Raw genomic sequence first — 23,811 nt, forward strand, 5'->3', positions numbered from 1 at the left:
AAACCTGAAAGCTTTTGGTCAGCAATTCAGAGCTCAAAGAAGCAGACAGACCTGAGAGTCCATTGCTATCTGCTAAACCCTCTATTCACTTCTCAGTGACTCCCTAGCCTACTCTCTATCCTCTCTAAGTCCCCAAAGACATCTACCCTCTCCTTGAAGCAGAAGGATTTACCTCCTAGTTCACAGGGGAGGCAAAAATATGAGGCCCTTCATATTGTTTTCCCTCCTTTACTCTTCCAAGCATCTGGGTTCTCTGGATAGTTTCTTAATGCACATCAACTCTCCTATCAAAAAAGAGGCATCCCTCTTGCTTTCGATCTAAGGCAAATTAATCTTCCAGTTCTGCTGTTCCCACCACCTCTTCCTGAAGAAGAATTCCTGAATCCCAAAGATCCCTTGAATTTTTCCCATATTAAAGGCTTCTCCTCTACTTTCAAGCATGAAAAGGTGACCATCTCCCAAAACCTGGCACAAGGAAAACTGCCACTGAAAGTCCTCTGCTTGACCTACTGCCACCAGCCTATTTGTCTTTTCTATTCCCTGCCAAACTTTTTAGACTGGAAACCTATGCCTATAATCTCCACCTTTTGACCCATTTCTTAATACTAAAATCTGGCTTTTGACATCACTCTATGAAAATAATTGTCTTTTGTGATCAATACAAGATTCAGAAGCTTTTCCTCAGGTCTCATTCTCAGTAATCCATATTCAGAATCTGACATAACTGATTATTCTTCTCTCCTCTGGACTCATTATCATCTACTCACTTGGCTCTGGGTTCCTACCTTTTCGACTACTCTTTCTTTACCTCTTTCCACTTGCTAAAATGTGGACACTTCTCAAATCATAATTATTAGCTTTTTTTGGTCTTTATATTCTCAGTGACACTTTGGTTCAAATATTTTCTCAATGCACATTCCCAAATCTGTATCTCATCATGCACAGTACTTCCTCATAGTAGGCACTCCATAAATAATGAATAAATATCTCTAGCCCTGGACCTGTTTCCTAAACTTTAGTTGCTCATCTCCAAATCCCTACTGAACATTTCCATATGGATATGCCATCTCCTAAAACTAAAAATGTAAATCAAATTATCTTCTAGTAGGTTTCCTATATTAAATTTTAACACTATACAAGTCCTTTTTCTCGCTTGACCTTCATGTGCAATCACTACCAAATACTGTCCAAATTTCTTTATCAGCCTCTCTCACTTGGCCTTTCTTTTAAATCCCCAATGATAATACCCCAAGTCGAGGCTTATGATTATATTTTTGCAACAAACCACCTGGTTTCTCCACTCTCAGGTTCTCCCCTTTCCAATATATTCTATATACTGCTGTTGGATTAATGTAACCAAAGCACCCCTTTCTTCATGATATAATGTTCAAAAGCTTTCAATGATTCCCCAATATCTATCAGGAAAAGTTTGCACTTCTTAGTTTGAGACTATAAGGCTCTACACCATTTGGACTTGCCTACCCATCCTTTAACCTTATTTCCTTCTTCTCCCTAACACAAATCTTCTTTTCCAAATGGAGGTTGCTTAGTATATCCATCCAACAGGCCATGTACCATTCTCATCTCTGGACCTTTTCTCACATAATTCCCTTTCTTCTCTTCCACCTTGCCCAGATGAAACTTATCTACCCTTTGTTGCCCAGATTATGTTCCACCTTCTTAAATAAGCCTGCCTGGACCCTTCCAGCACATACTACACTTCTTTAAAATCCTCTTTGATTCTCCTACAGCACATACCTGTACCACTTTTTCTGCCCTTACTTGTATGATCTGTAACATTATTTAAATTTTCATATGCATATATAACTTGTCTTTCTAACTATATAGTAAGATTCTTGAAGAAAAGAATCACATAGTCTGTTATTTCTTCTGACAGCTCTAAACATGTATTATCTGGAGTGTTCTTTACAAAAATTGTTATTCTGTCCCCACACTTTCCTTTGGTAGTACTGGTGTTGAAAAATGCAGGATGACTATAACTGTCATTGTTTTGAAATGGAAGCTATAGTCATTAGAAAAATACTAAGTTCAGAGCTAGAAGACCTGGGCCTGAATTCCTATTTGCTACTACCTACTACTTCGGTAATCTTGGACAAGCTTAGCCTTTTTAGGTCTCAGTTTCTTCATTTGCACAAGGGGATAGCGCCACTACTTACTGCAAATGGCCTATTGTAGGAAAGTGTTTTACAATCCGTTAAGTCATGTGCGTGTGGAGGTGTATGTATAAGTTGATTTTTTCAGGTGAAATTATACAGATTTGAAGACCTTTTTAATCATGTTATTGGTTCCCAACTCCGCTGTATATCAGCAATTTTCCCTCTTTCAGAATCATTAGGAACATAAACTAAATGCTTTTATAATTATACTTCCTTACTATTTTATTTTATATTTATTTTTATTATATATTATTATAATATTATAATTTATTATATTTTTGTTTTTTATATATTTATTTATAATATATATTTAAATATATATTTAAAATAATATAAATTATAATAAGTATTATAATTTATATTATTTTAAATACATATTTATATAAAATTATACTTTCTTAGTTTAATTTACCATTCAAAAAGAACAGGCATTTGCTGCAGAAAAAAAATAACAAGATCTTTTCACACCAGTAAGAAAACATGGACTCCAAGTAGCCTTTATTTTTGGTTCTGTTACCACAATAAAGTCCTATCCAGGCCATCTCTGCACTTAGTAAAAGTAGGGCAGGAAATATGTCGGAACAAAACAATTTTCTCTTGTTACATACTCAATAACAAATTAGCCAGAGGTAAATTAATTCTCTAGTTAGGCAATTAAGATGCAGTTCAATTCTCCAGAAAAATGCTACTTTTTCTGAAGCAGTTTTATGAACAAGGCACCTTTCTTAGGAATAGCTAACAAGATCAGGATTAGTTTTATGAGAAAAGAAAAGACAAAAATGGTTTCTTCCACCGAGGTGCCTGAGTTTACTGAGAACAAAGCTTTCAAAATGTCTGTAATTAAAACGAGATGCTATGAGCAAGAAATTAACCATTCTCCCGAAGATTGTTTTTCCTTGCAGTTCCTTTCTGATACAATAAAGTGAATTTTAAAAGGCGCCTATGCTGCAAGTGTAACTTACCTGTCCTCCAGCTGCACAGGCAGCAACTAATCCATATTGACCACCATCTTTCCTTAATCTGTTGGCAGCAGCCATGACCAGACGACAACCAGTAGCGCCAAAGGGATGTCCAAGGGACAGGGATCCACCCCAGGTATTAAACTTCTCCAAAGGAGGTGCACCAATCTATTGTCCGTAGAAATAAAAGGACAAGAGTAATGTTAGGTAGGATTTTAGAGAATGGGCTTGAACAGGCTAATAGCAATAGGAAAGTCTAGCATTTGTGGAACCCAAGAGGGTTCATCATTTGGCAGTCATGTCAGTATGGGGCAAAGAGTGCTGAACTTGGTCCCCTAGAGTTTGGACCCTATTTATCACCTATTCTCTATCTGCATGAGTTTGGGTAACTCTTTTAGCTTCTCAGTTTCCTCATCTGTAAATGAGATTATATGAGGTAACCTCTAAGATATCATTCTAACTCTAGATTTATGCATGATCTTGTGATCTTATTATAAAGCAACAACTTCCTAGGTTAGCCATCAAACTAATATAAGTGGTCAAATACTTTTCATCAGTAAAAACAGAAAAAAGCAAAACATGACAAATGTGACTTTTTGCTTTTGTTGAAGAATTCAAAAGTTTTAAAAATAAATATGAAGCCCTTGAAAAAACATTTAAATTAATAGAAAATTTCTCTTTGAATAGATATTTGCAAGTAATTCTACTCTGATGTTCACATACATCATTCATTCAAACACATGTTTAATTTCAAAACTTACCTTTGATTTCCGACCCATGTAGTTTTGTGCAAACCAATCTGAATCCATCGCTTTGAAATTAGCCAAAATTTGACCCTAGGAAGGAAAATAATTTAGCAAGGAATAATTTTTTTAATGTTATATAACTGACATCACAAAGAAATAATTTTAGGGCACAAAATGAATGTTTAATGACTTTTTTCATTCTAAGCAAGCTAAGATCCATAGGCTCATCTAATTCCATCTCCTCTGCTTAAAAGCAAAAATATGGGACGGGGGGACAGGGACTTGTGCTAGCACTTCTAGCATTTTTATATAATCTTATTTCTTTAAAAAGACTTACTGAGAAAGCTTCATGAAATTCAAAGACATCAATATCTTTCAGTGTTAAGCCTGCTTTTTCTAGCACTTTTGGAGTGGCATATGTTGGCCTGAAAAGGAAAAAGATAAACATCTCAACTTGAAGTTAGTATAGAGGAAAAACAGTGGGCAGAGTCAGAAAGACCCAAGTTCAAATCCTGCCTGAGATACTTACTAGCTTTGTAACTATGGACAAGTCGCTTCACTTTTCTGTGTCTTGGTCTCATCTGTAAAATGAGGTTGGACTTTATGGCCTATAAGTCCTTTTTGGTCTGTATCATGATCCTATTTTCCCAGACTGATTACACATCAATTCTCCTCACATAAGCTATCATCTGGTCAAACTGAGGTTTTTGCTGTTACCTGATATAGGACAGTTCTCTCCTGCCTCCAAACCTTTGCTCAGGGTGTTCCCTATACTTAGAATTGCTCTTCTTTGCTCTTGTCTCCTGGGATTTCTAGTTCTTTTCAAAACTTAGCTCAAATGCCACATCCTAGGGGAAGTCTGTTCTGCTTCTAACTGTTGGTGCTCCACTCTCCACAACTGTTAATTTTATATATTTTTATTACATGTGTGTATCCTAAGTCCTTTTTACCTAATTAATTTTGTATTTATTTTAAACCCACTGATCTGTAAACATGCTACATACTCTTCCTCCCCCACTCTCCCCACAGTTGAATGTTAACCCTCTGAAGGCAGGGTTTATTATTGTAACCTCAGAGTTTAGTACAGCTGTCCATAGCTATTCCTTGGTAAATTTTTGCTGATTCTTTTTTTTTTTTTTAAATCTAACTTCGATCATCTATTACCTGATAAATGGGAAATCTTTGATGGCCAGAATCTACTTCACATGACATCCTCTCAAATGTTATACTGAGATCTCCATTAGGTTTTATATTAGTGTCCTCTTCTTTCTGCCCCACCCTAATACCGGAGCTTACCAATCAGATCCCTGAAGGTGCAAGGAGAAAATGTGAACATTTCCACTACTGTGCTTGTTGTAATCCCAAACTGTACATTTTATAGTCAGGATGGCACAAACATTAAGTTTAAGACGGTCCCCTAATTACTAATGGTTGTAAAGGGTCACATGCCAGCTCTCTTCCTCCTCTACATCACCCTGCCCTGAATAACCCAAACAACCAGACTTTCACTGACCATTTGGTATATGATGAGAAAACCATGCTTGTTCTTTCCTTCCACAACTTTCTGCTCTCCCTTATCTTTCCTAAAGTAAGAGGTCCTAATGAAGTACTTCCTCTCTCCCAATCTGCATGTGCCCCCTTTCTGCAACATTTAGTTTCAGAGCATTGCCCCCGAGGCCCCAAATCCCTGGGTTCATTGGTAGAAGCAGAGGCAGGGTACAGTCCAGGGTCTTTCTGCCTTGCGGAACAGCTCTCTTTCTGCCACCCCCTGATGCTCTCCTCTTCTTTTTTTTTTGGATTAGCTAATTCCACTCAGGACAAGTTTCTCCTGTGTCTATCTACATTTCTTTAGCCTGAATACTTCTCTTTCACTTTCTTTTTTCTATTCTTGCATGGGCTCCCAGGAAGGGTATTTCTTTCACCTTGGTCTGTTTTACTTCAGAGCCCCAAATCACCTAAGTTATGGCTCTTCAGTCTCAGAAAATGGTTAGTAAAGACAAGCTGTAAACTTAAAAATTAAATGAGATGGGGCAGCTAGGTGGCACAGTGGATAGAGCACCAGCCCTGAAGTTAGGAGAACTTGAGTTCAAATCTGGTCTCAGACACTTAACACTTCCTAGCTGTGTGACCCTGGGCAAGTCACTTAACCCCAATTGCTTCAGCCAAAAAAAAAAAATCTTGAAGAATGCCCTGATATCTCCAGCTGAGTCTCCTCTTCATATAATTAGGCTTGTTTTTCCTCTACTACCACCATTATATATATATATATATATATATATATATATATATAAATTCTTTATCGGTTGTATCAAATTTGTTTTAATTATTTATTTTGTTTAATGAATTATAAAGACATTTCATTGGAAATGTCAAACGCTTTGTCTGCTCTATAAATTGAAATTTCTGTGTATTCACCTGGTAATCTAACTATCACTTAGAACTTTGCTTCTACTAAAAAATATAGATTCCAGTCCTGGGTTCATTATTGAGCCTCAGGCTAAGTACTATATATATCATCCTTGAACTTCAAATTTTTCATCTATCAAATGAAAATTAAAGATCTCAGCTACCTCATAAAGATCAAAGGAGCTGATAACATAAGTGAAAAAGTAGTATAAATTATCAAGTACTATGCACATATATACTGGGAGAGCAAGAGTGTAAGACTGTGTCCTTAAGTATCATGTTTAATGTAAACATCAAAAAGCAGCTTCCCCTTTCCTCTTCTCTTCATCCCTTTTCCTTCCCCCCTCTCTCCCATGCAGGAAAGCATGCACTTGAGATAAATACAACACCATGTGAGGGAGAAGCTTATACCAAGTCTCTGGGAGGGAAGGGTACCAGAAAAGGCCTCATATACAAAGTGAATTGTGTATTAAGCTTTAAAGAAAATGAAACATTCTAAAAGGCAAAGTGAGGAGGGAACGCATTCCAGGTGTGGGGGACAACATGCACCAAAGTGGACAGAAAGGAGAGGAAATTCCTCAGGTGAAGAGCAGCAAGGTGAGTTTGGGCTTGTAGTAGACTACAAGGATGTGAATGGGGATAAGGCACATAGCTTAGAGCTGGGTGGGGAGGGGTTTTAGATGCTACACAAAGGAGTTTTATTTGATTCTGGAGGCATGATGAGGCACGATGAGCCATGAAGGTTCTTTAACCAGCTGGGGGTTGGAGGTTGGCCTGGAGGACCTGGCAGTGATATAGAGAAAGGGAACTTGTAGATGAGGAGACCAATGAGGAGGCAATAAGCCAGCGGAGGTGAGGAGGATGTACACCAGGCTAGTGAGAGGAAAGAGAATCAAGGAACACTGGGTTTATGAGATTATGACTGATACAATTAGCGTACAAACGGGTCATTTCTTGAACTTAAAATTTGTGAAATCTGGCCATGTTAAACATTCCTAAACAAATCCAAAGGCAACATTAGCACTTACCCCAGTAAAAGTTGATCTTTTGGATCTTGAGACACATACACAAAATCCCTAGGCAGAAAAACACTGTGTTTAGTCTCAGTAATAAAAAATGGAAATAGTAGATGATTCAATTTAACATTTCACTTTACCTTAAGTATGCCTTTGGTTTATAGCCAAGGGCCAAAGCTTTTTCTTCTGACATAATCAGCATTGCTGAAGCTCCATCTGTCTGAAATGGCAACCAAAAAGAGAGTGCAAATTCTTGGTCTCCGTGATTAAGTGATTAAGGTCACCTAAATGGGTTCTCTTAGCTCTGTTGTTTATCCTATTTCTAAATTGGGGAAATAATTCATAGTGTATCTCTCAAATTCTGAGAACTAGTTTATTTTCTGGATAGTATTATGACCATTCCACTTGATAACTTATCTAGTTTCATCCACCACTAAATTACAACTTAAGAACATTTTATGACCTTTTATCTGGGAGTTGAGTTAACAAAGAACAAAGTATATACAAAAAATTTCATTTTATCCATTAGAGACTTTTTTAAAAGCATGCCTTGTTCCATATATCAGAATCAAAGCTTTGTGTTTTTGGCACAGAATATCAGGAATTTTATAACTCAGCTCATAGCAGTATCTCCCCAGTAGGTGAACCTTTTCTACATATCGTGGGATCTTTCTTTGAAACTGTTCTTTGTTCCTGTGTCTTCATAGAACCTTCTTTCTCACTTCTAGGTACTACAGTGGTAGGAAGTCATGATGATGGAGGCAGTAAAAAGAGAAGTAAGTTGTGAACAGGAAGCAGAGGCTATCACATGCAGGGGTGCCTCTTGCAGATAGCCCTAACTTTTTAACCTGACATTAAATGACATCAGGATACCAAAATGCCTACCTAAATGCCCTTCTTGTTGCACTTCAAATAAAATAACTAAAAGAATTCAAATGGAAATGTTGCTCCATCATAAATTCTTCAAAAGTCAGACTATGATGTCCTGGATCACATTTTTATACCTCACTGTTATAATTCTTTAAGTTAAATCTAATCAAATTACTATAAATTTAAAAGAACAGGTCATGCTCTTTTGCCATACTATATTTTTGTTATGTCAAATACTCCTTCAAATAAGCAGACCATTAGCTAGGAAATGACAATTTTTTTGGTGCTAAATGTTCACTGTACATTGAAACTTTCAAACTGAGCTCCTTATTTGTGTGCAGTTTTACACAATATCCCAACCATCACGCTAATTCATAGGCTGGAAATTGTAGCTTGAATATCCCTACTATGCTTTGTATTTGAAATCCTCCATACATGCAATATAACCTTTTCTCTTTCCTGTATATTAATATTTAACTACATTATCTCTAAGAGCATTTTGCAACCAGTGTGTTCATCAGTGACTATATGTGCTTACTATAAGAAATATAAGGCTTTTTTGGGGGCAGGAGTCTATCATTTACCTTTCTCTCTTCCTTAGCACTCAGCAGGTGCTCAAAATGAGAAAGCTGGCATAGAGAACATTAATTAGGATCAATATGGAACTCCAGGAGGTTACTTTGAATTGGGAGATCACACTATCACAGATTGAAGGTAGAAAATGTCCCAGATCATTGGCTCAGGGCCATGAGGGACCTTTTTAAAGGCTATCTAGTGTAATTCACTCATTTTTACAGATGAAGAAACAGAGAAATGAAATCATAAGGTCAAAAAGAGTCAGAATTTGAACCAGGTTTTCAGAAAAACTAAGCACTGTATACCACACTATCTCCTTACTAGGAAATGGTTCTCTTGCTTATTAGATTAGAGATCCAATCCACCAAGCAGAGAAGAAAATAAGGAAGGGTTTTAGGAGAGGGTAAAATTGTCAAAGTTAATCAGTGGAAGAAAGTCCAGTGACTTAGAATAAAAGGGCTACTTTGGGTAGGCCCCAGCAGGTGGCACCAAGGGGTCCTTTGTAAGGATAAAAATCAAAAAGCAGAAAAAACTAGATTGTTGTAGTCATGATTAGGCTGCTCTATGGCTACAAATTCTATTTTGTAATAGAGAAAGAGAATTTAAAGAGCAATTAGCTCTGGATAAATTTCTGGTCCCTGGATCTATCTACCTACCTATCCAATTCCTCATAGATAATCTCTAGCAGAAGAGTTTTCTATGGGATTTGGAACCTAAGAGCATGACAAATAATACATTGTGGGCAAGAAAGGGCAGAAGATATTTCCACGTTTTCAGGTACAGTAGAAGGGAATTCTGGAGTTGAGAAAGACTAAGTATTCTCTAACCCAAGGAAATTCCATTTGGGATCATTCTTTGAACTAACAAATGTTTCTGTGGACTCCTCTCTACTTTCCTACAACTTTTGGAGCTGCTCTACCTTCTGTATCTAGGATATACTGTGGCATATTTAACAGGTATAGAATGGCTTGCCATCTAGGGGAGGGAATAGAGGGAAGGAGGGGAAAAAATCAGTACAGAAGTGAGTACAAGGGATAATGTTGTAAAAAATTACCCTGGCATGGGTTCTGTCAATAAAGTTATTAAAAAAAAAAAAAAAAACTTTTGGAGCTGCTGAGGCAGCACTTCTTCCTTCTTAAAACTGCCTCCCTTTTTATAATAGTTTTGGGTGCTTATGGCACTTGAATCTCTGAGAGTAAAACTTCTATTATGCAGCAAATGAGTATAAAACTGTAAATAAGTCTGAATCAGTTATACTTCCAATAAACAGATTATTACAAATTAGCTAAAATGAAAATAATGATAACCAAACTTGAAGACTGAAATAAAAATTTAAGTGCTATTTAGTGATTCTAAAAACACCTGACTTAAAAAAGGTTAAGCTACTCCCTAGTTTCTTCCACCAAAATGGAGAAATGTTAGTTAACTGAGTATAGTGAAGCAGAATCAGTGTGTCGCACCATTATGTCTTAAGGAGTATTGTTTAATGGATCATTGTCAGTTTAGAGCTCCATGCACTTTTTTATTTTTTTTAAATATTCTGATAACTTTATCCCAATATAATTTGTTTCCTTAGTAATTGATGTATTTTATTTTATACATTTTAAAAACAATATTCTTATATAGATAATGGTGCTAATATCAAATTGCAGAAGTTGTTGATTCCATATTGTACAAAATTTTCAGTAGTGATGACGAGATAAATGTTTAATAAGTAAATAAATGCCATAAAGTAAGAGGATAGCTAATATGGTGAGTAGCAATTAGGATTCAAAGTAACCTCACTAGGGTGTTATAATGGACTACAAATAGTCCATTTTTAACAGGGATGGACACACTCAAGTGGAGAGAGGGTTTTTAACTTTTGTTGTGTCACAGATCACTCTGACAGACTGCTAAAACTAATGGATCCCTTCTAAGAATAATGTTTTTAAATGAATAAAATAAAAAACTTAGGATTATAAAGGAAATCAATTATACTGAAATACTTACCAAAATATTTTTCAAAATCAATTTCACTAACCTTTAAGATTCCCTGATTTTGAATTACTATGGCATAGTAGATAACAGACCTAGGCTTGATGTTGCATACCTGGATTCAAATTTTACTTCTGACACTTACTAGCTATGGAATCCTGGGCAAAAATTTAGCTTTTTTGTGCCTCAAATAATTCCTTTAAATAAGAGATGGTTGTTGAGCCATCCACTTCAGGCATTCCCATAGCAAAAGTCTCTCACACTGATGCAATTATAGATACCCATCAAATATATGTATTCATATAATACCCATGCTGAACACTGGTTCAAAAAAAAAAAATCAATGACCTTATGGAAGGCTTGACCTAAAGGAGTTTTTGTTATGTGACAAGAATGTATCAGATGTTAAATTCACTAATTATTCAACCTTTATTACTAGTGCCCACTTAAAAGGAGGAAATTGTTGCACTGACTCTAGAACACCGTGTCTAGTTCTAAATATTATTTATTAGGAAGACTATTAACAAATTGGTGTATGTTCAAAGGAAGGCAATCAAGAAAGCTAAATCTGAAAATTACTTCATATGAAAATGTGCTGAAAGAGGCTGGGACATTTAACTTGAAAAAGAAAAGCTTTAAAAAGGCCATGATCAACACCATCAAAAATATGAATGGCTGTTGCAATGAAGTTAGAGCAAATCCATTTTGTGTTGCTCTAAAGGACAAAATTAGAGCTGATGGATGGAAACTGCAAGGAAAGCAAATTCTGGCTTCCACCTCAGAGTTTCTATGATTCAGTAACTATGTTACCTTGATAATGACCTCTATTGGATCTATATTTTGGATAGTGCTACTCTGTTAAGCATTCACTATGAGAAAAGCATATGTGCATATTTCAGGCCCACTTGAGATGCCTACCAGGCAAAAAGTGCAAGAAATGTCAACAACAAAAACATGTCCTGTGTTTACCAGAAAAGAGGAATTAGCAGCTGTGACTGTGCCATACGGTTTAATGAATGCAGGTTTCAGTTTTGCCATTTGTTCCAAAGAAGAAGGACGAATGCCATTATCTTTGGTAACTGTATCTTTTCCTATTAAAAAAAAAAAAAGCATTTTTAACTTCAAGAAATGGCATAAAATGCCATTTTATAGAAAAGAGAGCTTTAAAAAATGACAAAAACATGAAATTTAGGCCAGGCTTAGCCAAATAACACAAGGATTTTTTTTTTTTTTTGTAAGACCTAAAGAAAGAACCTATTTTAAATAAAAAGAAAACAAAACATCAGGATGTTTGTGGGGAAACCTAAAGGAGAAAAGAAATATTCCATCATGTAAATCAGCAATCTATAAAGAGAGGGCATGTATCTGCTGTACAAATAAATAGCTAACAATTTATATAGCACTTACTATGTGCCAGGCACCATTAAACATTTTATAAGTATTATCTAACCTCATCCAATATATAGCAGCTGTCCTTAACCCCTTTTACAAATAAAGAAACTATGACAAAGAGAAGGTTAAGTGACTTGTTCCAGTTACAGTCCAATGCTGAATTTGAACTTGGGCCTTCCTGACTCCAGATCTGGCACTCTATCCACTGGGCCAGACAGACTGTTGGCCTATGACACCTTATATTTAATGTAAGCGCTTTCAAACACTTGCTTTATCTCCAGAACCCTGTAAAATCAGTGGAATGAGAATTATTATTCCCATTTTTATAAAGCAGGGGTTAAATACTTTGACTAACAACATAAAGAGAATTTTGACAGAGCCAAAATTCAAATTCTGGTTTTCCAAATCCAAGACCGGACTCATTCCATTACACCACCTCCAGGAGAAGCAAGCATTGTAAATCTGGAGGGGACCAACTAATAATACGTTCTTATAATCCCCAAATCACGGAAAAAGACTGGAATAAAATAGTTGGAACTCTTCATGTTTTAAGATACCAAGACTAGGAATTTCGGGTAAGACAAATATTTGATGTACTTCAGAAGAAGGGGTTTGTAGGACTCTGCAGTTAGTTCTCATGCGGCATTCTTCCATAAGGGAAAAGGCAAGTTGTGTTCACCTGGAACTTTGAAGGCGATGACATCAGTGAGCAGCCCTTGCTCCTGGGCTTGCTTGGCTAGACTGTGAGAACGAAGGGCATACTCATCTTGCTCTTTACGGGAAACAGAGAACGCAGCAGCCAGTCGGTCAGCAGAATGGCCCATTGTTTCACTGGTTGAGAATTCAGCCACAGCAGGGAGCTGGGAAGAGAAGAATGATAAGAGTCAGGAATGCTGATGACCATCTGACAGTAGCCACAAGTCCCAAAACATGACTTTTGCTTATTCTCTTTGGAAAAACTGCAACCAAAAGGTTTTGTTAGTTGTGTTTTATAACTGAAGAAACAGAAAGAGCTCTCTGAAAACCATAGAATACATATGCTAGAATTTCTTTCACAATTCAAACCAGGACCGTGAACAATAAAGGTCCTCGGCATTCACTTTTCTTTGTTTGTTTGTTTCTTTTTTTTTTAACACGTTAAACTAAATAAGTTTTCGCTGTGGCCAACAAGATCTTTCTTCATGAGTGTTTAACGCATGCAAAGTCCAACTTTTACATTACTTAAGTGAAACTTACTTGACAATCAGAGACCTTTCCAGAGAAGTTAAAATCTTACCTCTGGTGCCAAGAAATTCAGCCTGAATTTAGAAGCTACAGACAATCGCTGACCCAGAGTCTTGGCCTTGTTAAGCTCAAGCATCAGTTTTCTCATCTTCCTAGAATGTCGAATCGGGACATCCGACATTAACTCCACACCACCTGCCACAACCACATCATACTGGCCAGACGCAATCAAACCAAAACCTACAGAAGAAGGTTAATAATGAGAATGACACAAGTTTCTTATTTATAATATATCATGGTGCATCTAAATTATTATTATTTTTAATCTGAACCTAAAAACCACATAATATGAACATTTCCAAATATAAGGCATAACAGAAAAAAAACATGAAAACTGTTAACCATTATGTATTGTTTGATTTTCCTTTTAAATATATAATAAATGCAGCATGGATCTTTCAAAGCTCTCCTATCTGCCTGTGTTTCCTTCTATTTTTTCCTGTGCATTTGAAAAAATGGTGTGATGACATTCCTTTCTTTATAGAGACTCTATTATTACTCTTTCTTTCTCTTACCTACCCTTAAAACTGGAGGGGAAAAAAGGACCCAAGTTCAAATCTGGCCTCAAACACTTAAGACTGCCTAACTGTGTGACCCTGGGCAAGTCACTTAACCCCAATTGCCTCAGGAAAAAATTTTTTTAAAAAGAGAAAAATAAAATTCCTACACATAACCAATATTCATAGTCAAGCAAAACAAATTTGCACAATGGCGTGTCAAAACGTAATTGTCTCACATTGGGGGAGGAGCTGATCAGAAGCAAAAAAAATTTTGGAAGACAGTGAAGGTGAAAGGAAAGAAAGAATAGAATAAACAGGGAAATACAGTTACCAATAGTAATTATAAAAATATTTTTGAAGCAAGTTTCTCCAATGAAGGAAGTTCTCATTTCTCAAATGTATAGGAAACTAAGTTAAACTTTTATATATTTTTATGTGTGTGTATGTATATATGTGTGTATATATACATACATATAGTCATTCTCATTCTCTAACTGATAAATGATCAAAAAATGTGATCTATGCCCAAAGAATTATAGAATCATTTTTATCCTTTGACTTAATAATACTGTTACTAGGCATGGATCCGAAAGAGATTAAAAAAGAAAAGGAAAAGAACATGTATGTATAAAAATATTTATAGCAGCTCTTCTCTCAGGACAAAGAACTGGAAACTGAGGAGAAGCCTATCAACTGGGGAATGGCTAATAAACTGTCTATGGGATTATGAAGGAATATTATTGTTCTATTTATAAGAAATGATGAGCAGGATGCTATCAGAAAAACTTGGAAAGTCTTTCATGAGCTCAAGCAAAGTGAAATATACTGTGTACGTAGTAATATCAAAGTTGTGGGATGATTAATTGTGAATGACTTTGCCCTTTTCAGGAGTACAATGATCCAAAACTATTCTGAAGGACTTAAGATGAAAAAAATGTTATCCATACCCACAGAAAGAATGGATTATATCTGAATACCGACTAAAGTATAGTTTTTTTTCCTTAAAGGGTTTTGGGTTTTTTTGGGTGGGGAGAGATCTCTGTTTTCTTTTGCAATATGACTTTTATAGGAATCTTTTGCACAACTTCACATTGGCCTTCTCTATGTGGGGATATGGGGAGGAAGGGAGAGAATCTGAACTCAAAATTTTAAAAACAAATGTAAAAAATTTCTTTTTTTCATCAACTGAAGAAAATAAAAATATTTAAAACATTAAAAAAACTAGTTACTTCATTCTGGTTTATCATCTCTTTTTAGAAGATGGGTAGGATATTCCAGTATCAGGATTGTCCACAGTCATCAAAATTGTTTACCAGGAGATCAGAGGAACAGCACAGAAGAAAAGGTATTGCTAAAATATGTACTCTTTATAGAGCCAGCCAAGGTAATATTAAAAATATAAATAAATTTAAAACACTCATGAAAAATGTGCTTTGTAAGCTATCTAATGAGAAAAGCCTCCTCAATTACCCAGTCTCCCTGCTTTTGGACAATATTGTATTTATGCCAAAGTAAATTCCTACAGAAAAATCTCCATAGAAGATGATTTACAACTTTTACTCACTTGGTTAATTTCAACATTTAGCAATCCTTAACAGTCAAGAAATTTTTTTCTTATGTTTAATTTATAAATATCTCTTCTGCAATTTAATGTTATTTCCTTTTGTTCTATGTGGATGTTGAGAAACAGAAATTTTGAGATACAAAAGGAACTACATTGATGGATAGAAGGCCTGTGCTCTAGTCCTGGATGTGACTTTAGTCATTAGTAAAACCTGTGTGAACTTAGTCAGACTATGTTAACATCTTTGGGCCTCAGTTTTAACCACTGTAAAATAAAGGAATCTTTTAAGGTGCCTTTACAGGATGAAAATACTAAGACTAATTTGTGACATATTACAAAGTAGGTCAAATAAGTGGCCAACATTTACCCTGTGGACAGATTTTTGTACATGTAGGTACAAATTCTGGCTCTGCTTTTTACTAGCAAGCATAAGATTTAGTGATGGATAGACCCTCAGATAATATAGATGACATTTATACAATGCTTTTAGTATTACAAAATATTTTGTAATTTATTATTTAGTTTTACTAAATAGTGAAAACACTGAGAGAATAGCCCTCATAACCTTGCCCAAGATCACACAAGTAGTAAGTTATGGAACCAGGAGTCAAAGCTAGATTTTCCAACTCCACATCATTTTATCTTTGTAGACATGAGTTTCTTCAAGTAGAAAAGGAAGGGATTCAATCAGCTTTTCTCTAGTACTTTCTAGCTCCTAATTCTAAGATCCTTATCAAGAACATGGCAGTCAATATTGTAATCTCTTTTACAGAGTCAGCTTAAGTGTGGTCACCAAGACCCAGTGAAAAGAAACTAAACCATGTTACTGCTTCTCAGTTTTGGGGTCTAGACTCTAGTTTTCCCATTTTTGCACCCTGCCAAGTATGGTCTTTTCCTAGGCCTACTGCATTCATGTGTTGTTCCTTACTTGTGTGCCCCCTTAACTTATGGATTTGTAATGGATTTGTCTTATTCCTTGCCTCCCTTTTTACAGGGCCTGAATAAACTAGCATATTTGACTGTCCTTTATTTCTCCCAGTTTTAGCTCTTCCTGTTATCTACCTCTCTTTCTCTCAATTAAAGTTTTTTTTATTTTCAAAACATACACAGATAATTTTCAACATTCATCCTTGCAAAACCTTGTGTTCTAAATTTTTTCCCATCCCTTCCCCCACTCCCTCTTAGATGGCAAGTAATCCAATATGTTAAACATGTGTAATTCTTCTATATATATTTACACAATTATCATGCTGCAAAATAAAATCAGATCAAAAAGGAAAAAAATGAGAAAGAGAATAAAATGAAGCAAACAACAATAAAAAAGTGAAAATACTATATTGTGATCCACACTCAGTTTCCACAGTCCTCTCTCTAGGTGCAAATAGCTCTCTTTATCACAAGGCCATCATCTCATTGTTGAAGAGAGTAACATCCATTTATTTACCTGTCTCACTGTGCTCTCAGCCAGGCTAAGATATTCCTTATATTTCCTCCAGAACTAAAGAAATAGGGAACTTTGTGTGAATGGTGGCACTGTGATTAGTGATTAAAGACCAAAAATGTTAAGTAAATATTTCCTTATTTCTCAGTCTCCTTATTTACCTCTCTAAAAGACCCTGGGAATCTTAAACAGGTCAATGTCTGCCAACATAATGCCACTGAACTTGTGATAAAGTGTATTTTTGCTTCTTCCTTCACTCAGAAGAGCCTCAGCAGTAATAATATCCATAGACCTTAAGCCTCCTTATATGTAAACACATTTTGTCAATTTTCATAAAATCTTGGCTCTTGACAAGATATGTTCATTTTATCATCAAATTATAATTTGATTTGTACTATATTCAAGAATGAAGCTTGGCTGGGATACAACCAAATCACTATTTACTTGGAAAGTCATATAGCTCAATAATCTTATCATTTTCTCTGAAGCTCCATCTTTAGTAAGGAAATTAGGAGAACTTTTGAAAAGCATTATTAATCACCAATAACACAATTGTTCAGAAAGCCCATATCAAGGAAGAACTATTTTTCATTTGTTGCAAAAATGCTCTTGGAATGATTTGGTTAAGTTTTCTTTAAACATGCCTTTCTCATTGTATGAGATGTCTTTATGCTGCTCAACATCTTTCCCCATGTTTTACCAACATATTTATATTTTAAATTGTTGTTGCCCTTAGCTCAGATATCTCTCTACTTGAAAAGAAATCAAGTGTTAGCTCTGGAGATTTTTAAGTTCTTTTAGTCTTCCTGAATTTGATTTGCTTCAATTATACTTTTTTTAGAAAATTTTGGTGTATGTACTTTTAAAAATTTTCCATTTAATCAAATTTCCTTCTTACTAACTCCACCAGTGTGGATAACTATTGGTCATCCACCTGAAACTTTTAAAAACATAGATTGCAACTATTCTGTGATTTATAATCTTAATGATTTGCTTTGGGCCACACATTCAATTATGGGTAAGAGGCAGTACTTGAACCCAGTTCTTCCTAACTCCCAAGTTAGCTTTCCATCCAGAAATCTCTATATTTAAATTTAAGGATTTAAGAAAAGGAATAGTAACTAAAGTAGAATCATTTAAAGGATAAATTTTATAACTCATATAATTCCTAAATTATGGTCTTAGTTAATTTTAGAATACCAGTATTGTTATAAATTTTGTTTCTTAATCTAATAAATTACAAAAACTTAGGCAAATCATTTAATTTCTCTTTAACAAAGCTACCCACCCCCTGAACAATGAACTAAGACAAGGCTTTTAATTTTGAAATTATTAACTAAAAAATTTGGAACTTGTTAGTGAGCATACCTGTTGTCATGGCTTGGTTGGAAGAGATGCAAGCCATAGTAACAGTATGAGCAGGAATCTTGTCTGAGAAGCCAGCTCCCAGGGCAGCCTTTGAAAAACATAAGGAGCAATTACTTATAAAGAAAGACCTGACACTGTTGACTACCCACTTCTCCTCCTGGATACTTACTCCTTTCTAAGTTTTCATGACACTACTCTCTCCTGGTTCTTCTCCTATCTTATTGATCACTCTCTCCTTTTCTGGGTCATCATCCATATCATGTCTCATTATCTGTTGGGGGAACCCCCAAAATTCAAGCCTGGGCCCTCTTATTTTTCTCTCTACATTCTCATGATTGGTGAATTCATCACCTCCCAGGAGTTTGATTATCATTTCAGGAAGGTTATTCCCAGATCCACACATCCAGCCAAATTATTTTTCATTACTTCTACTTGCATATCTCCAACTTGACATTTCATCTCAGATTTAGCTCTGCCCAGTTATCTACTTGTCTTTTACTATGCATCAGCCATGCTAAGAAATTCCTCAAATTTCCACCAGAATTAAAGAATAATTGGGGAACCTTGTGTGAATGATGGCATTGTGATTAGTGATTGGAGACCAAACTGTTAAGTAAATATTTCCTTATTTCCAAATAAATTTCATTTCAAAATAGATATCCCAGAAACATCTCAAATTTTATATATTCAAAATAAAACTCATTTATCTTTCTCCCAAAACCATCTCTTTTCTGAATTTCCTAGTTTTTATTGAAGACACTATCATCTTTCCAATCACCCAGGTTTGCAATATCAAAAGTCATTTTCAACTTCTTTCTCTCACCCACACAGGCAATTAATGGTCAATTCTTATAGCTCCTACCTCTTTATTATCACTTATATCTACTCCCTTCTGTTCTTTCATACTTTTATTCAGGCTCTCTTCATCTCTTGCCTAGACTACTGATATAAGTCTCTTCCTCCATCAAGTCTCTCCAGTCTCTATCCATCGCATTTAAGCATCTGCTATATTCCAGGCACTATGCTAGGTATCAGAGATAACAAAGACTAAATGAAATAATCCCTACCTTCAAGAACCTTACATTCCAGACGCAAAGACAAGATGTACCCATTTTTGCATATACATATGTGTATGCATACATGTTTACATAGATACATTTATATGTACATAGAAATATACATATTATTGTGTATATATGTATACCTACAATATATGTACTTGTGTATGTGTGTATGTATACACTTATATAATATACTAAAGGTGATGGAAGGGAGAGGGATAAAGAAAGGTTTCTTGTAGAAGATGGATAATGAACTGGATTTCAAAAAATAAAAAGGTTTTCCACATCAGTTAAAGGGATTTTCCTCAATTGCAGAACTACCACATAACCTTCTATTCAATAGTTCCCTTGGTGTTATTTCATGACCCTATTTGGACTTTTCTTGATAAGGATACTGGAGTGATACTCTAACTCAAACTGCTACCCCAGCTGCAAACTGGGTAAGTGACCTGCCCAGGGTCACAAGGCTAGAGAGTGTCTGAGACTATATTTGAACTCAGGTCTTCTGGACTCCAGCCCTAGCAATCCTGGCATTGTGTCATCTAGATGCCCCCTAATGGTTCTTTATTGTTTCTAAAATAAGATAAAAACCTGCCCCTATCTTTCTAGATTTATACATAATTCCTCTTACCATTCTCTAAGGTTCAAGCAAACAGCTTTGCTACTTACACATGATATTCCCTCTCCCAATTCTGTTCCCTTTCACTGATATTGACCACCATGTTTAAAATGAAGTCTCTCCTCAGCTCTGATTTCCTTCAAAAAAAAAATATCAAAAACCCTGAATTCCTTTAAAAAAATGAGCTCATCACCACCTTCTTCATGAAGTCCCTCTTAATCACCTAATTCCCTCCCCAGCAAAAATTATCTTGTGTTTACCATCTATTTTCTCTATACTTCTCTATCTCCATGGTATCTCCCCCAATATAAAAGAAGCTCCTTGGCTGCTTCATTTTTGTCATCCTCTCTCCAGTACCCAGCTTACTGTTTGGCAGAGACAATCAAATCTTGCTTTTTAGGCAAAAGCTATTTGATAAATATTCATTGAATACCTATAAACTTCTATGAGAAATTTGAATATTTAATAAGCACTACACCTGGAATGCTGAATCAACATTCTCATCTATGGCAAATAGCTCACTTGGCTGAAATGAATTTGAGTCCGCTGAAAAAACTACTTTTACTGGAATGTAAAGCCTGAACAGTAAGAGCCTCCATTATATAAAGTGACACGTTGACTGCTTGTTTTTAAACAAGCAGCAATAGAAATCTGAAGTTCTGTTCTCCTGAGTTTCCAATGACAAAATACAGTGGCACCATGCCAAATGGTACAAAGTTGAAACATGCAAGAAAGTTAAAATTAAACACTGAAGAATTTCCCTCATGTTAAGTGTCATCTGGTCATGGAACCATGTGAATAGGCAAAAATAACTCATCAACTAATGCTGCCAAGAGAAGATAAGCAAAAGAGCGAGCTGGGATATGTTTCTTTTGCAGCTTGTTGAAATACCTGCTTAAACTGTAAACTTGGCTTCTATATAGTAATTGTTACATAGGGCATTACCAAGGATTCCCATAATCTAAAACCTAAAGTCACCCCCTTCCATCTTGAAAGGCAGACAAAATATTTTCCACATCAGTTGAGATGTTAGATAGTATTTCTTATTCCTTTTAAAGTTGACATCCAACTCCGTAATGTATACTTAAAAGACAGAAAATTAAAGGCATAATTTGGTTCAGTCAGATCAAAGTAAGCAATTAACCTTTAAAAATTTACACACTCACACACACACACACAAACACACACACAAAAGCTTACACAAAAGCCTATCAACTTCATATAATCAAAGTTATTTATTTTATCTTAGTTAATATATCTCCTCCCTTACAGTTATACAAAAAGCATATTTGCTTCTCTTCTAATTTTTTATGGTCTGATTTTTAATCTTAAAGTGATGTATTCATTTTGAATGTATTGAGAAATATGTTGTAAGGTGTTGGCCCAAGTCTAATTTCTATCAGACTACTTTCCAGTTTTCCCAACAATTTTCTCTTTCCAGTCATTTAGGTATCCCACTTTATCACATTGTGAGTTATCGTGGTCTTTGTTTCTAATTTTCCTTTACCCAGTCTGTTGCAATGATATACCTCTTTATTTTTTTTTTCAACCAATTAGAGATAGTTTTAATGACTACTGTTTTAGAACAGTTTGAAATCTGAAAGGCAATTTCATCTTCCCTTAATTCCCTACTTTCATTATTTCTCTTAATAATATCCTAAATCTTTTACATTTCCAAATGAAATTTTTTTTTATTATTTTGTCATGTTATACGGACTATCTTTCTGACAAGCTGATTGGGACAGAATTAAAACTAAAAATTAACTTTGGAAATGCTGTCATTTTTATTATATTGGCACATCTTAATTATGAGCACTAAATATCTTCAATTTATTTAAATTGTCCTATATTGCTTTAGGGAACACTTTGTAACTAAATCTACATTAGTACCATGTGCTTCAGCAAACTGATCCCCAGATATCTTATATATTTTGTAGTTATTTGGAATTAGATTTCCCTTTTTTTTAAATCATTGGTTCTTAGATTTGTTATTATATAAAATAAAGTTGATTTTTGAGGGTTTATTTTGTAGCATGCAACTTTGCTGAAGCTATTATTTATTTCAATGAGTTTCTTTGCTAATTCCCTAGCATTTTCTAAGTAAACTAACATGTCCTCAGCAAATAGGGATAATGGTATCTTTTTCACCTATTTTTGTCCTGTTACATACTATTGGTATGTACAACTATATTTCTAGAACTATATAAAATAATGGAGAATGGACATTTTTGCTTTATTCCTGTATTTGCTGGGCATTGGACATGATATTTGCTTTTTGGATAACTATGCCTATACTTTATAGAGTTTTAACATGAATGGATATAATGCTTTTGTTAAAGGCTTTTTCTGAGGCAAATATTGATAATCATGTAGTCTTGGAATTATTTTGTTTTAATATGATTAATTATATTAATCATTTTTCTTATGAACTCTCCTTGTGTTCTTGACATAAATCCAACTTGGTCATGATGTATGATTTCTTGGATGAATTATGATAAAAAGATTTTATTTACAATTTTGAGTCAGTATTCATAAAGAATATCAGTCTATAGTCTCCTTCTGTGCTTCATTCATCCCTGATTTAGGTATGAGGACTATATTTGTCTCATAATAGGTCTAAGATAAAGTGCTTTCTTTCTCAAGTTTTGAGAATAATTAGCATTGGAACTGTTCTTTAAAAATATGATTAAATTCTCCAGTGAATCATCAGGTTTAGGATATATTTTCCTTGGTAGGAAGGATTGGTAGTTTCATTTTCTCAGATTGAATTATTTATTATTACTAATTATTTATTATTAATTATTAATCCATTATTCATGTCACTTCTATTTCCTTTCTTACTTGGGTTTTGTTAGAACAGTTTTGTAGTCTACAGTATCAATATATATTAGGGAGTTTAAGATTCAAAGTTATGATTTAATACTTGACATCATTTTATTTTCAAGTTAAATAAATTTTATAAATTTTTTAATAGGAAAAACAACCAACTGAAGATCAGGTTTATTGTCCTATGAGATTTATTAGCTATAAAGTTTTGTTTTTCTTACCTCTCGAGCAACATTGCTTGTTTTCACTTCTTGGATAACTGTACCATAGACAATATAATCGACACTATCCTTTGGGATATTGGTTCGATGTAATAAGCCCCTGAAAGGAAAAATTAAATCAGAAATGTATATTCTAGAAGTAATCGTTTTACCAAATGGGAAAAATTTCATGCGGAGATAATGTCTTTGATTCTGGAAAATAATGAGAAAATTTTCTGGTACTGGCTAACATTTTGAACAAAATGTTCAACAGAATATAAGTTTTGGGAACTGATTATTTAAATGAAAATATTAATATTGGTTAAGCAATTAAGTGATGAATATTTCTAAAACTACAATTGGATGTTTATACCCAAATTTAAATCTAGAGGTTGCCTAAATGAGCATATGTGCATGCACATATACAAATTCTACTAGATTTCTCTATCATACTAATTCAATATTAAAGGCAAGCATGCTGTTCTATACTGTTCCATAATCCAAAAGTACAGATAGTCTTCACTTAAAATATATGGAAAGCTAAAAAGTGTTGTAAATAGAATTTCTATTAACTAGTACTTTCCCAATGAAAACTCGCAAAAACTGTAGACCTATTTACTGACCTCAGATGCTATACTATAATATATAACTGCATGATTATTTATTTATAACTTCTAGTCATGGTGAATATTCTGTTGAAACTAAATAAAGATCAAGATGACAATGCTTTGTATATTCATTAGATCCCTACACAACTTACAATATAACTCTGTGGGTTCTCTGGGATTCTTGCCTCATAGGATGAAAATGTATATAATATATGTGTATA

At 34.7% G+C, this 23,811-nt stretch overlaps 1 protein-coding gene across 2 annotated transcripts in view; it reads right to left on the reverse strand.

Annotated features, from left to right (window-relative positions):
- HADHB (hydroxyacyl-CoA dehydrogenase trifunctional multienzyme complex subunit beta) overlaps window positions 1–23,811 on the reverse strand; it is a 46,008-nt gene that overhangs the window by 1,213 nt on the left and 20,984 nt on the right. For both annotated transcript variants that reach the window (XM_051976338.1, XM_051976339.1), the window contains exons 6-15: window positions 23,004–23,103; window positions 18,277–18,364; window positions 13,396–13,583; window positions 12,799–12,979; window positions 11,697–11,818; window positions 7,445–7,524; window positions 7,317–7,364; window positions 4,220–4,307; window positions 3,898–3,972; window positions 3,140–3,304 (exon numbers count right to left, since the gene is read on the reverse strand). In XM_051976338.1, coding sequence (XP_051832298.1) covers window positions 3,140–3,304; window positions 3,898–3,972; window positions 4,220–4,307; window positions 7,317–7,364; window positions 7,445–7,524; window positions 11,697–11,818; window positions 12,799–12,979; window positions 13,396–13,583; window positions 18,277–18,364; window positions 23,004–23,103 — 1,135 coding nt within the window. The remainder of the gene's footprint in view (window positions 1–3,139; window positions 3,305–3,897; window positions 3,973–4,219; window positions 4,308–7,316; window positions 7,365–7,444; window positions 7,525–11,696; window positions 11,819–12,798; window positions 12,980–13,395; window positions 13,584–18,276; window positions 18,365–23,003; window positions 23,104–23,811) is intronic.

The sequence above is a fragment of the Antechinus flavipes genome, chromosome 2, assembly GCF_016432865.1.
Source record: "Antechinus flavipes isolate AdamAnt ecotype Samford, QLD, Australia chromosome 2, AdamAnt_v2, whole genome shotgun sequence".
Classification (NCBI taxonomy): domain Eukaryota; kingdom Metazoa; phylum Chordata; class Mammalia; order Dasyuromorphia; family Dasyuridae; genus Antechinus; species Antechinus flavipes.